Source organism: Lissotriton vulgaris, chromosome 1_1 (genome assembly GCF_964263255.1).
Source record: "Lissotriton vulgaris chromosome 1_1, aLisVul1.2, whole genome shotgun sequence".
Lineage (NCBI taxonomy): Eukaryota > Metazoa > Chordata > Amphibia > Caudata > Salamandridae > Lissotriton > Lissotriton vulgaris.
In genome coordinates this window covers 1,542,713,951-1,542,728,284 of record NC_141685.1, presented here as the reverse complement: position 1 = coordinate 1,542,728,284, position 14,334 = coordinate 1,542,713,951, and the positions used below count along the sequence as shown (strand labels likewise).

At 47.3% G+C, this 14,334-nt stretch overlaps 1 protein-coding gene across 1 annotated transcript in view; it reads left to right on the top strand.

Moving 5' to 3' along the window:
* Window positions 1–12,989: 12,989 nt before the first annotated feature.
* The window catches only part of ZC3H11D (zinc finger CCCH-type containing 11D), a 194,178-nt gene continuing 192,833 nt past the window's right edge, over window positions 12,990–14,334 (top strand). The window contains exons 1-2 of the mRNA XM_086931116.1: window positions 12,990–13,004; window positions 13,871–13,990. Of these exons, the coding sequence (XP_086787242.1) occupies window positions 12,990–13,004; window positions 13,871–13,990 (135 nt within the window). The remainder of the gene's footprint in view (window positions 13,005–13,870; window positions 13,991–14,334) is intronic.

Below are 14,334 nucleotides of genomic sequence, written 5' to 3'. Positions count from 1 at the left end.
ATCATAAAAAGAAAATTAAAAGAGAAGGGCTAACTAACGTCTACCCCAACTACCCCCCCACCCTCAATTCGCCAGCAGTGCTCTTGCCCAGATTGCAACACAGCTAATACTTGATTGAACACTATGCTACTCTAATGGGAAAGGAGAAACCTGTGTACCACCTAACGTCCTGCTTTCCTCTCAAGGCAAGCAGAACCCTCCAGTGTGGCCCGCGGGCAATGCATCTCACATATCCCCCTCATGCAGCCGGCTCCCTAGTGCCCTTCCACCCGCCATATCCCTACCGCACCCCCCTCGGGACCCCAGCTATGTACTAACCTCGAACCCCTGTAAAGGCCCCTACCCGGGTTCCTCAGGTGTGTTCTGCTCATCAACGTCCCCACCCTGCTCTGTTTCCTCCTCCTCCCCAGTACCGCTGATGTATGACTGATACAATGTACAGAAGTTCTTGGGCCGACTCATGGAAGGGAGTAATTCGCTATATACCTCAGACTGTATGCAGCAGTACAACATGTCCTTTGCCCATCTTTTATTTGTTGGTAATGGGCCTCTCATCCAACAAGCGGCTACGACTCTTCTAGCTATCAACAAGGCTATATCCACCAACCGTCTCAAGGCAACTGGCAAGGGCTTCGAGTATCCCAGCATTGCCAGCGCCGGATCAGCTGCGATCTCCACATCAAGAATCAAGCCCAGTTCCGAAAACACTTCCCCCCAGAATTTACTGACGCCCGGACAGCCCCAGGCCATGTGGAGGAAATCAGCTGTCATCGCATGGCAGCGTTCACACTCCGGGGATTGCCGCAGACCGTATCTGTGCAGCCTCTCCGGGGTATAATAGACACGCTGTAGGAATTTGAAATGAACCAGTCTGTGTCTCCCATTCAAGGACAGCCTCTTTGTGCTGAGGCAACAGTACCTCCACATGTCATCCTCTATCTGTATTTGAAGATCGCGCTGCCACTCTGTTCTAGCTTTGGAGGGCTGGGGCTGCTTGTGACGGGATCCCAGTTTGTTTAGGTTAGTCACCAGCTTACGGGAAGACACAGTTTTAATCACGTAAGTGAGTTCCGGTACCTCAGCTGGTTCCTGCAGATCCGATCCCAGGAGTTCCCGCAATGCTCCCCGGACCCTATGATACTGAAAACGAGATAGGAGCGAGATGTCTGCCTGCGGGGGAGACAATTGTTCCCACGTCTTCACCACTCCATCCGTGAACAGGTCCTCAAGTTTGGACACTCCCAACTTCTGCAATGTTCTTGTGACTCCCCTCTCCCTCAGCAGGGGGATCCATATTGACCATTCAACTCTCAGGTGTGGGGAGTACAGAAGAACACAGTTCTGCGCCCGCGCCAACTCATGCCAAGCATGGTTCGTGTTTTTTATGGAGTCCAGTCTACCTACGCTCCGGTCCGCGGGTAGGCATATTGTGGCTGGCAGCGGCATTGGTTCCGCGAAGAGGCGCTCAAGAATGACATGTGGGATCTGCGGGGATCCGTGTATCCAGGGATGAAGGTGTGCCGCCTGCGCCACCCTGTAATACCTCTCTATGTCAGGGGAGCCTAGGCCTCCCATTTCGTATGGTAATGTCAAGGTCTGCCACTGTATCCTGGGGTGTTCCCCCCACCCCACGCTAGACGAGTGAGTGCCTGTGTCAGTTGTTTGAAAAAGGCCTTAGAAAGGACAACTGGGATGTTTGTGAACAGGAACAGAAACCTAGGCAGCACCACCATTTTCATAATAGAGATCCTGCCCATCAAAGACAGGGGAGAGTGTCATCCGCGTACGTGGATATGCCAATCTTGTACGTCGGGAAATTGATGCCCTCTGCCACATGGTATTCCCTAATCGCGCAGGCTAGGGGTTCAGCCACTAACGCATATAGTAAGGGAGAGAGAGGACATCCCTGTCTTGTTCCGCTGCTGATTTCGAAAGGGTCAGTGACAGAGTTCCCTATCCGCAATCTAGCCGTAGGCTTATAGTACAGTGCTCCCAGCATTTGCAGGAAGGGTTCACCCAGTCCAAGTTTTCGCAGCACTCTTAGCATGAAAGGCCATTCCACTGAATCGAATGCTTTTTCCATGTCTAGAAATATGGCTATGGCCTTATTCTCTTGCCGAACATGTTGCATTGTGCCCAACACTGTCCTGATGTTATATGTCAGATTCCGTTCTGGGACAAAACTAAGCATGGGCGAATTTTGCGAATTAGCGATCCGCGAATTTGCAGATTTGTGCAAATTTGCGGATTTTTGTTTTTTGCGTGTTCGCTGGGTTTTTTGCATGTTCGCGGGGTTTATTGCGTGTTCGCGGGGCTTTTTGCGTCTTCGCGAGCCGCTTGCATAGCGAAGTTACCCATGCAGTTGTTTATGGGAGAGGGAGAGAGAGATAGATAGATAGATAGATAGATAGATAGATAGATAGATAGATAGATAGAAAGAGAGAGAAAGAGAGGGAAAGAGAGAGGGAGAGAGAACGAGAGAAAGAAAGAGAGGCCGGATCTCTGAAGGGCCAGATTCCTGAGTTGCCCCTACAGAACATACAGCTTTTTATTTTTAGCAAAATGCATATGAAAATTCTGCTGTAAAGGTCTCTTTTAGTTTAAACCCTCCTGACAACTCATAATGGGTGTATTTGCCATCCTCTCCCTTCTTCCTGTTTTTTATATCTGTAAGTGCTTCCTGATGAGGTTTAATTCCTTGGACAGGTGCCTCGTTGCCTACTTGTAACTATTCTCTGACCCTGCTTCAAGGGTCAGAGCAGGGTCAGAGAATAGTTGCAAGTAGGCAACGAGGCGCCAGGAAGCAATTAGCAGCAGGTGTCCAAGTTGAAGTTAATTTGTTTGTAACCCTTTTGTAAAAGGTTACAAAGAAATTAGGTTCAACTTTTGCACCTGCTGCTGTAACCCTTGCTTGGCTGAAAATTCGTCCCCGCTGATTCGCGGATTTTACCGCGATTTCGCGGGATTCGCGGATCGCGAAATCGTGGAAAATCCGCAAATTCGCCCGCGAAACGGATTTTACGCCCACCCTTAGACAAAACCTGCCTGCTCCGGCGCCACGAGGTCGGGGACAAGGAGCGCCAATTGAGTGGCCAGCTCTTTGGCATACAGCTTGGTATCCACATTCAATAATGACAGTGGCCGATAGGAACCGCAAACTTCAGTTGGCTTACCGGGCTTCAATATCGTTATCAGCAGGGCCTCGCTCATGGTGGGAGACATCAACCCGTCCGCACAGATCTCATCAAATAGGGTGATCAGGTGGGGCATTAGTTTGTCCAGAAAAGTCTTGTAGAAGCCCACAGTAAGGCCATCCGCACCGGGGGCACTGCCCGCTCTCATCCCCCCCAGTGCTTCCCGAATCTCATCTCATCCGCCAGGAACTCTCTCATCGAGTCCGGCAGGAATGGCATCCTAATGTAGCTAAGATAGTCCTCTATCTCCTCTTCCATATGAGAGGATTTGGACTGATGGAGATCAGAATAATAATTTTTAAGTGTTGCAATAATCTCCTTTTCATCCGTAAGGGACTCCCCAGTGGGTGAAATCAGTTTATCTATTACCTAAGGCTTCCTCTCCTGTCGCATAATTCGGGCCAGGACTGAGCTGGGCCTATCCTCCTCCCCATACACTCTTGCCGTGGCGTACTTGCCCATATGCTGAACCTCTCTGTCAGCCTCCTCATGATATTCAGCTAGCAGTGTTTTAAGTTGTTCTGCAGAATCCGAAGCGGGGCAGCCGCCTTGCTTCTTCTCAAGACCTCTCAGTTGGGTTTTGAGTGTCCACAACCGTTGTCTGATGGCTTTGAGTACACTGGAGTGTTTGGCCATGGCCATCCCTCTAATGTATGCCTTAAACGTATCCCACAGAGTCAGGAAGCTATCCACGGTGCCTAGGTTTGCCTCAAAGAAAGTGTCAATGTCTTCCGCAAGGCCACCTCTGAACCCTTCATCTAGAAGTGAGTAGGGAGGGAATCTCCAAGTGAACGGGGGAATTCTTTTCGCCGGGACCACTAGTGTCAACAGCAGGGGGGAATGGTCCGAAAGTGTACGGGGCAGCACCTCGCAGCTACGAACACTAGTGAGCATCGATTGTGAGGCCAGGAAGTGATCGATGCGCGTATGTGTATCATGGTATGCCGAGTAGTGTGTAAACCCTCCCCGTGTGGGGTGTCTATTGCGCCAAGCATCAGCCAAGTCTAGTTTCAACATTTCAGCCTGCATAAGGAGGGCCGTGGCCGCCGGGGGATCCCTGGATCTGTTCTTATCCGGGTCGTGGACAAAGTTAAAGTCCCCCCCCCATAACATTTTGGAGGTCTCATAGGGCCGACAACGTGTTGATAAACCTGCGTAGAACTCGGGGTGGTCGTAGTTGGGCCCATAAACATTAACCACTACCAGGTCCAAACCCTTACCTATACATCGTGCAATCAGGAAACGCCCTTCTGAGTCCGCTTCAATTAGTGACAGCCGCAATTGCGAGCGTGGATTGACCCATATGAGCACTCCCCTAGAGTGTGTGGTGAATCCCGCTGCAAGACAGTTACCCCTAATGCCTGTGGTGTTAAGCATCTTGCTATGGGGAGGGAGGTGTGTCTCCTGTATGAGTGCAAGGTCAACTTGGTGTCTATGTAGGTAGTTTAACACCTTCCTAAGCTTGCGGTGGTCGTTTAGGCCCCTCACATTCCATGTTAATGCATTCAGTGAATCAGGACCACTATCAGTGGTCATTCTACCTACGTCAGCCATTTCTGGAGAGAAATCAGTGTAGCAGCTAACAACATTTCCCCTCTGCTGTTGAATATTTTCCATGAATATGCAATAAAAGCAACATTTCCTGCAAGATAGCATTCAGGCAGCATTCTGCATGGCGTACCCATTAGAACGCCCCAATTGCAACCGTAACCTCCCGCAACTTGTGCCTCCCCCCACCCACTGCAGACCTCCCCCAACCTGGCCTGACAGGGTCCTATCCCACCCTCAGACCTCAAAATCACAAAACCTTCCTGGGGTTCCCCAGACATAGTCCACCTGGGGACAACTTGAGCTATGCGCGCTGGGGGAGAGGTCACTAGGAGTAACACAGAAGAGGACCACATTCGTGTAACGTACAGCCGATGCCCCAGGCGCCATCACCACAGGTCATGTCCATCAACGGGAAGAAAAAACAGGGCACTTCAGAAAAACACATACTGCTGCCTCCAGGAAGTCCCTTACATTGTCTCGTTTTGCAGCTTTACATTCAAAGTTCAAGAAAAGGGAGGAAATAACAACAAAGAAAAGAGAGCGATCTCACCCAGCTGCCAGCCGTCAGGGATTTTATGAATGCCTCTGCCTCTTTGTACCTGGAATTCCATACAACATGGAGTCTCGGCCGTGCGGCGTTTCAGCGCCACCGCGCCGCACTGCATCAGGCAACTACCAAAGTTAAACTCTCAGCTGCTGGCTAGGGTGTCATTCCTGTTCATCCAGCCTGCTACTGTCCACTTGGTCGTTGGACGCTCTGTGGGGGCTGGCCCTCTGCTCCTTGGTCCACTCCTTCAGCAATTTCTGAAGATCCTTAGGATCGGTGAAAAAGTGTGAGTGCCCCCGCCTGTTTATTCGCAATTTCGCAGGGTACAGCATTGCGTAATCAAGGCCCAGCTCACGCAATTATCTTTTGTAGGGGGCAAAGCGCCTTCGCTCCTCTTGGACCTTCGCCGTGAAATCAGGGTACAAAGAGATATCCATGCCTTCGAACTGCAGCTTCCCTTTTTCTCTGGCGACTCTCAATGCTGCGTTGCGGTCTCTGTAATTCAGCAGTTTCGCTATTATCGGCCTAGGGGCTGCCCCCGTGGGTGGTCGCTGAGCCAACGTGCGGTGTGCTCTTTCAACTACAAACATCGGGGAGAAGACATCGTCTCCCAGCAGGGCAACTAGCAGCTTCTCCACAAACAGTTCCATCCTCCCGGTATGCGTCGTCTCCGAAATCCCTGTGATGCGAATGTTCGAGCGCCTCGAGCGGGCCTCCAAATCCTCCGACTTCTCCTGAATGACTTGTAGGAGTCTGGAGAACTGCTTGCGATCCTTGTCCCATTCGGTTTGTGCCTCCTCCACCTCTGTGATGCGTCTCTCCGACATATCGAGTCTTTCCGCATGTTTGTCAACCCTCTCCGCCATGCAATCCATGCTGTAGGTGAGCTCGCCTATCTTCGTGCCTATAGACGCTATACTTTCCTGTAGCCCCCGTTCCATGGATACAAGCATGTCCTTAATGTCGGCATAGAGCGTGTTTTCGGGCCCGCACTCTTTGCGGGGGGTCAGGCTGTTGCTCTTCAGGGGCTTTCGACTTCCGTTGGTCAAACGCCAATTTGGATTGTGTCCTGTCGTTTTTGCCCATAGTTGGTTGACAGAGGCGGTGGGTGCCGCACTTCTCGGCGCTGGTATTTGCCCTTTACTTGCAGCCGAGAAAAGGTAACAGGTACACTGCGTTTCGCCGTCTGTCCACAGACAATCCTGTCTGTCGCAACCACTGTGCCCGTCGGCAGTGCTGCGCCTCGTCGTCTTAGCCGCTTACTCCGCACCGTAGGCCGTAGTGCGTGGGCCCGCTGCGCAATGCTTGCAAGGGCAGCCCGACCCCTCCCCACAGCAGGCGCCTGCGCCTGTCCCCAGCGACGGCTGTGTTTGTGGGTCCTTAGCTCTGTGCTCTACAGCCGCCCCTGTCAGGTCACCACTGATGTCCAAGAACGTCTACTCACGACGCTTAGCGTCCGACTATTTGGTTGCGCCCAACTCTACAAGTCTTAAATCAGTTGTGACATCTTGCACAAGGCGCACAACGCATCACAGTTCTCCCCGGTTTCTTCCAGTAATGGGGGGGGCAGAGGGGGCCCAAATCGTGTTGTCCGTAATTAGGGGGGACCTGTGCGCCACCGGGACGAAGGCAGTCGGTGGAATCACAGGCCAGGCCCACCCTTGCCGCACCGCCGCCGGTGCACTCCCGTGGCGTCACCTCGCTGGGCCCCCGATGTCCAAGCGCACTATCGTAGAGGGCTCTGCAGTACTGCTCAGTGATTTGTGGCGCTATGTGGCGGGGAGGGGGAGTGCCGCTGAACCCCCAGACTTCAGGCACCCCAACAATCACCGTGCTGGGCTGCAGCTCGGGGCCCGGTGTGCCGCCCACGTGTTCTCCGGCGGGCCCTCTCTGCAGTCCCAGGCAGACCGGTACCGCTCTCCGCCAACCCTCTCACCGCTGTGTCTGTTGTCTGCTCCTGCCTCCGTATTTGTGTGCCAGACAGCGGGGCTATCTTGGCTGCCCACGGGTTCCGGAGTCCGGGACAGAAGTCGTTCGCTGTCCTGCGGGACCACATCACTCCACTGGCCGCATGTCAGGTCACGCACGCCGGCCCCGTTCTCAGGCAAGACCGCTGCTTTTGGGCCTTGATCCACCGGGTCTCTGTCTCCTCGTAGCGCCGTGAATTTCAGCCCCTCTGCCGCGAGAATGCAGCCGAGTGTGCCCAATGGTCTTCCTTGCAGCAGAGCACACTTGTAGGGGCAAAGTCCCATTAATGAAGGATAATTTTGCAGGATTTTAGAGGTGATGGCGCGGAGCTCGGCGCTCACACGTCCGGCATCAACGCTTGCAAGCTCCGCCCCCCGATTGAAAGGACTTTGCTGAAAGAAAATCGATATTGGCTCATTAAAGTGAGTCTTAAAGAGCCCAACCTAGAAGCTAAGCACATCTCAGAATCCAACCAAAATGTTGACAGTGATGTCCTAATGCCCAATAGAGCTAGAAAGACCCACATCGCCAAAGATCTGGTGCCTGATTTTTTTGTGGGGAATAAAATTGATATGTTGTTTGAGGCCTTTGTGGTTGCCTTAGGGAAAGGATGATGTCTCCCCTCAAGACGGACACTCTTTGTTACAGGGATCCTGCTTTTACCCAGAACTGTGCGCAGAGACCTAGGACCTCAGTGAATTGTGATGGACCAAAAAACTCACTTCAGTACCTAGAAACCCTAACCAGCTAGCATCAGTGTCAAATTAGCTCTTCGTCCTATAGCAAAGGAACCAATGATTAGACAACCCAGAACATGCAACTTAGGTTATACTCAGGAATGGTGAGAAGCAAGAACACTCCTTTGTTATACTCTCATACCAGTCCACAACAGGAATATAAAAGAGATACGGGAAAGGTTAAAATATTTATTTTACCAACATGCTCTAAGATGCAGTATCTTTGCTAACATAAGCAGATATATGATTACAAATATTATGATCAGCATTGTTACAATTCCATAAAACACAAAAGAAGAAATCATATTACAATGATGGTGAAAAAAGGTCTTATAGCGCCTAGTATATCACCCTCCCTAGTTAGGAACTATGTTTTATAAAATATAGAAGGTCTCTATGGGGCCCCCCTTGTGAGGGGGACCCCATAACTCCAAGATCAGCAGGTGTTAATCCCACCAGGATCTGCAAAAACTCTCTGTCTCTCTGGAAAACGGGAATCTTCCAAGTGCCTGAAATCATGCTTACAGTGCAATATTAAAGGCGCCAGAAACACGTTGGTTGCAGCTGCATGTATGTTATAGCTAAAACGTGAGCCGATCAGCCTGAACAACAGCTACCTTGTTATGATAACCTTGAAGGCTTCAGCACTCAGAGTGCAGACTAGAGTCGCGATGTAAGAAGAGGGATGCTGAAAACAAGCCTTTCTCATGTGAAGCATTTCACGCAGCCGAACTTACAACAACAGCTATATGCAGTGTCATGTGCAAAAGCAGCAAAAAGGTAAAATAGTGTTTAAACTTATAATAAGCCTATGCTAACATAGCAATGTGCGCAACAAGGCCCAGTCCTCACTACACCTTGTCAGGAAATATGGCCTCTTCCCTGATCAGAATAGGCAGATGTTCAGGGAAAGCCTAGTGAGCTCTCTGATCCCTGAGAGCTTGCTAAGGAGGCGGACCACTGGCTCAGCGACAGGTTCCACAAGAACGTATCTGTGAAGATCCCCAAATAGGACAAGGTCCCCAACAGAAGAAACGGAGGGGGGGCAAAAATAAAAACAAGGAATTCTCTAAAGAGCTCGAACATAGTTCATTGGGGAAGGATAACCAATCCCAACCACCCACCACAAGAAGAGTGGGTTTCCTGAATAAGCTAGGGAAGTTAAACCTCAAATGAAATGGGTGTTACTGATATGGGCCCAATCGGGTGCTGTACCTGTCCACTGGTAGGCAGACACCATGGTTGGCCATTGTAGCCCTTGGGGAGGAGGCTGTCCTAGTAAGCATGAGGGGTAGTGCAGTGATTAACCTAATGTCCTTGGGCACCCTTCTTCCTTCTTTCTGCACCCTTCTTGTCTCTTTCAGCACCTCTGTTGCTTCTTTCTGCACTCCTCATCCTTGTTTCTGCACCTCTCTTGCCTCTTTCTGTATCACTATTGCCTCTTTGTTCACCTCTCCTACCTCTTTCTGCACCCCTCTTGCCTCTTTCTGCACCATTGACGGTTCTTTCTGCACTGCTCTTGCTTCTTTCTGCACCTCTTTTGCACATTTCTGTATCCCTCTTGCCTCTTTCTGTACCTTTCATGCCTGTGTCTGCACCTCTTTTACCTTTTCTGCACCTCTGTTGCTTCTTTCTTTACTTCTTTTGCCTCTTTCTGCACCCCTCTGGCCTATTTCAGCACCTCTTTTGCTTCTTTCTGCACTTCTCTTTCTTCCTTCTACACCCCTCTTTCCTCTTTCTGTAACCCTCTTGCCTCTTTCTGAACCTCTGTTGGTTCTTTCTGCTTCACTTTTGCCTCTTTGTGCACCTTTTTGCTTCTTTCTGCACTTCTCTCTCCTCTTTCTGTACCCCTCTTGCCTTATTCAGCACTACTGTTGCTTCTTTTTGTACTTCTCTTGCTTCCTTATGTGCCCCTCTTGCCTCTTTCTGTTGCCGCTCTTCTCTCTTTCTGCACCTCTGTTGGTTCTTTCTGCAGGGCTCTTGCTTCTTTCTGCACCTCTTTTGCAAGTGTCATTTCTCTTGCTGCACCCCTGTTCCCTCTTTCTGCACCTTTCCTGCCTGTTTCTGCACTTCCCTTGCCTCTTTCTGCACCTCTGTTGCTTCTTTCAGCAATTATCTTGCCTCTCTATGCACTTCTCTTGCTTGTTTCTGCACCTATTTTGCATCTTTCCGCACCTCAAGAGCTTCTTTCTGCACTTCTCTTGCCTCTTTCTACACTTATTTAGCCTCTTTCTATATCTCTCTTGCCTCTTTCGGCACCCCACTTGCCACTTTCTGCTCTTCTCTTTTCTCTTTCTGAACATTACTCTCTTCTTTCTGTACCTCTCTTGCCTCTTTTTGTACCCTCTTACCTCTTTTTGCAACTCTGTTGCTTCTTTTTGCACTCCTCTTGCCTCTTTCTTCACCCTTCTTGTCTCTTTCAGCACCTCTGTTGCTTCTTTCTGTACTTCTCTTCCTTCTTTTTGCACCCCTCTTGCTTCTTTCTGTACCCCTCTTGCCTCTTTGTGCACCTTTGTTGGTTCTTCTTGCACAACTTTTGGTTCTTTCTGCACCTCTTTTGTTAATTTATTGCCTCCCTCATGCCTCTTGCTGCACCCCTCTTCTCTATTTATCTACCTCTCTTGCTTCTTTCTGCACTTCTCTTGCTTCTTTCTACACTGCTCTTGCTTCTTTCTGCACCTCTTGCGCAAATTTCTGTATCCCTTTTACCTATTTCTGCACCTCTGTTTCCTCTGTCTTGCCTGTTCGTGCACCTCTATTGCCTCTTTTGGTAGGCCTGTTGCTTCTTTCTGTACTTCTTTTGCCTTTTTCTGCACCTCTCTTGCTTCTTTCTGCACCCCTGTTGTCTCTTATCTGTACTCGCCTTCCCTCTTTCTGTACCTCTCATGCGTCTTTCTGCACTTCTCTTGCCTCTTTCTGCACCCATCCCACCTTGTTTGCGTCCCTCTTGCCTCTCTCTGCTGTTCTCTTGCCAATTCCTGCACCTCTCTTGCCGCTTTCTGCACCTCACTTGCCCCCTTCTGCACTTCTCTTGCTTCTTTCCACACCTCTGTTGCTTTTTCTGCACTTCTCTTCCTTCTTTCTGCACCCCTCCTGACTCTTTCTGTAACTCTCTTGACTCTTTGTGTACCTCTCCTACCTTTGTCTGCACCCTTGTTGCCTCTTGTTGTACCTCTGTTGGTTCTTTCTGCACTGCTCTTGCTTCTTTCTGCCCCTCATTTGCCTCTTTCTGCACTTCTTTTGCTTCTTTCTATACCTCTGTTGCTTCTTCAGCAATTCTCTTGCCTCTTTCAGCACTTCTCTTCCTTCTTTCTGCACAACTCCTGGTTCTTTCTGTACCTCTCTGTGCTCTTCTCCTACCTCGTTCTGCACCCTTCATACCTCTGTTTGCACCTCTGTTGGTCTTTTCTGCACTGCTCTTGCTTCTTTCTGCATCTCATTGCCTTTTACTGCACTTCTCTTGCTTCTTTCTATACCTCTGTTGCTTCTTTCAGCAATTCTCTTGCCTCTTTCTACACTTCTGTTCCTTCTTTCTGCACCCCTCCTGACTCTTTCTGTGCCCCTCTTGCCTCTTTTTGTAACTCTGTTGGTTCTTTCTGCATTGCTCTTGCTTCTTTCTACACCTCTCTTGCCTCTTTTGGCACCTCTGTTGTTCTTTTCTGTACTTATCTTGTCTCTTTCTTCAACTATGACTTAGAGATCGTTTTAATCCCCCTGCCCTATTATATACTAGGGCCTTACAGGGGAGGTTCATGGCAATCACAGGGGTACCCCAAACCCATAGGGTCCCCTAGTTTATGTAGGTGTTTTCACTTTATTCTAAGTGTCTTTCAGCATAGCACTGGCTCCAGGCCTGGTTAGTCAGAGTCAGTTACAACTAGTACCAGTCAGCAAAAAGTTGGGTGCACAGAATGACTTTGCAACAAGGCCTCTTTCTGCAACTCTGTTGGTTCTTTCTGTATATCTCTTGCTTCTTTTTTCCCCTTTCTTTGCCTTTCTGGACTTCTGTTGCCTCTTTCTGCATTTCTCTTGTTTCTTTCTGCACCTTTCTTCCTGTTTCTGCATGTGTCCTACCTATGTATGCATAGTTAGAAATTAGCATTTAAAAAACCTTTGAAATTCACTGAAAAAAACATACTTTTTAGGGACGTCATAGTTAGAAATTAGCATTTAAAAAACCTTAGAAATTCGCCAAAAAAACCCCACTATAACTCCTGCCCCCAGCAATGCACTGCTGATGTTGTCACATATTACATCATTCATGACATGGTCAGTGACATCACTGATGACATCTCAAATTACTTTACTGATGACCTAACTATAACATCCCTATAACCTTTGTTTTTTTCAGTGAATCTTTAAGTTTGTTTAAATTCTATGTCCTATCTATAATCTCCCTGTAACCTTTTTTCAGTGAATTTCTATGGTTCTCAACAAATATTTATTCAAGTCCATTTGAAATATAATTTTTAAACTTTTGAAAATAACTCCTTACCCCAAATCATACATTGTGTTTCAGTATCTGATTAGATACAGGGTTGTTTTTTTTCATTTTGGGCAGTGAATTCATGAATCTCCATTTGTTTTACCTTCTTCAGAGATACATGGAATGTGACAAAGTTTGCATGAGTTTCCTGACAACCCAAATTCTGTGAATATATAACGATTTATGAACAGATTTTAAGAAGTAACATAGCATTTACTCCTTGATCGATGCACCTTTTGATTCTACTGTGACTTTTTAACTTTGGACGTCTATCACATGCCAAGACAATAGAGTTATCTTTTTGATAACTGCAGCCAGTATTTCTGATATCTAATGCTAGGCAATGTGTTTCCAGTTATTCATAATACAATATTGTACTTTTACTTTTCTGCTCCATCTTGTGAATACTTGAAATTATTTGCCAGCCGCTTTCAGAGGCTGACTAGTGATTTGAGTTTCTGAGGCAAGCAAACAGCACATCCTGCACACCCACCTTTATAAATGATATGAAGGGTCCAATGGTAATGTGAATAAATGCATTACATGAATTCTCAGTATTAGTCCATAAAGTAATACCTTCTAACAGAACACCGTTTCTCTCTATTTAAACTACGTATTTTTCCAAATGTTATGATATTCTGTTGCACTTATTTTTTTGTAATTCTCCATTTTCTAGATGTATGTGTTTTGAAAAAAAGCTAAAGGTTGAGTTATTTTTTGTGTGGGAAAACGTAGGGCCATATTTAGAGTTTGGCAGGTAGCATAATCAGTCTTCTGCCGTATTACCGGTGCCATAGGCTATAATGCCCTTGTAGTATGGCGGACAGGACATCAGCTGCATTTGTGATATAGTATGCCAAAATCCAAAAATGGGCCTAAGTACCTTAGCAATATAGAAACTTCTAAGCAAAGTTTAAAGTCTAATAAAAAACTGAACAGTGATTATTGTGAATGCTGGAGGTGGGCAGCAAAGGATGTGAGGGGGAAGGAGTATGGTAATTAGTGCTAAATATCTCCACATGAGCTGAAGTGAAACAATTAATTCTAATAAGTAAAGAGTACAATCTGATATTATTGAGGATGTAAGTTTCATATCAAATATAACAGTAATGGCACTGTCAAATGGCTGTAAAAAGTAGAACTATCACATATTTACATTAAAGGAATTATCCTCTCTTCTGACTAGTTCCTGCTCACTTCCACCTCTGCTTTTAGATTAACTTTCATTAACAAAAAGTGAATTTGATTTCACATATTATATTAATGCATTAGAACTTCTGTATTCTTCATAGTTATACTTTTCTAAACACACTACATAGGAAAAAAGATTGTGGCTATGACATTTTTGAAGACAGCACAACATGAATAATTTCCTTTTTTTTATTAGGGCCCCCTCTGCCGATTCCGCCATTGTAAAGAGGCCCTTGGGAGTGACTCTGTTTGCTCATCATGGAGGGAAGGGAGATGCCTTCTCCCTCACTGCACATCTAGACACATGGAAATACAGGTAGAAGCAAATCTCTTTAACCATGAATAGTCATAAGCGTTATTGGAATGTGACAGCTAGTTTAATGTTTCTATTGCATACATTTTCTTACCTTACTATTATTTTAATATTTACTTTTGGTATACATGGTTGAGGTAAGCACGATTTATAAAAATGAATCAAAGTATTCACAGTAATGGATTTTGTTACCATTCTTACAGGTTTATATGAAAGTAAGGTTTACAGAAATTAAATAATGCAACTTTGTAATGTATATTATGGCTTCTGTTATCTATATTAATATTTTCACTGTATCACATTTTTTGTTGATCTATTACTCTTACAACAAAAAATCCAAGGCAATG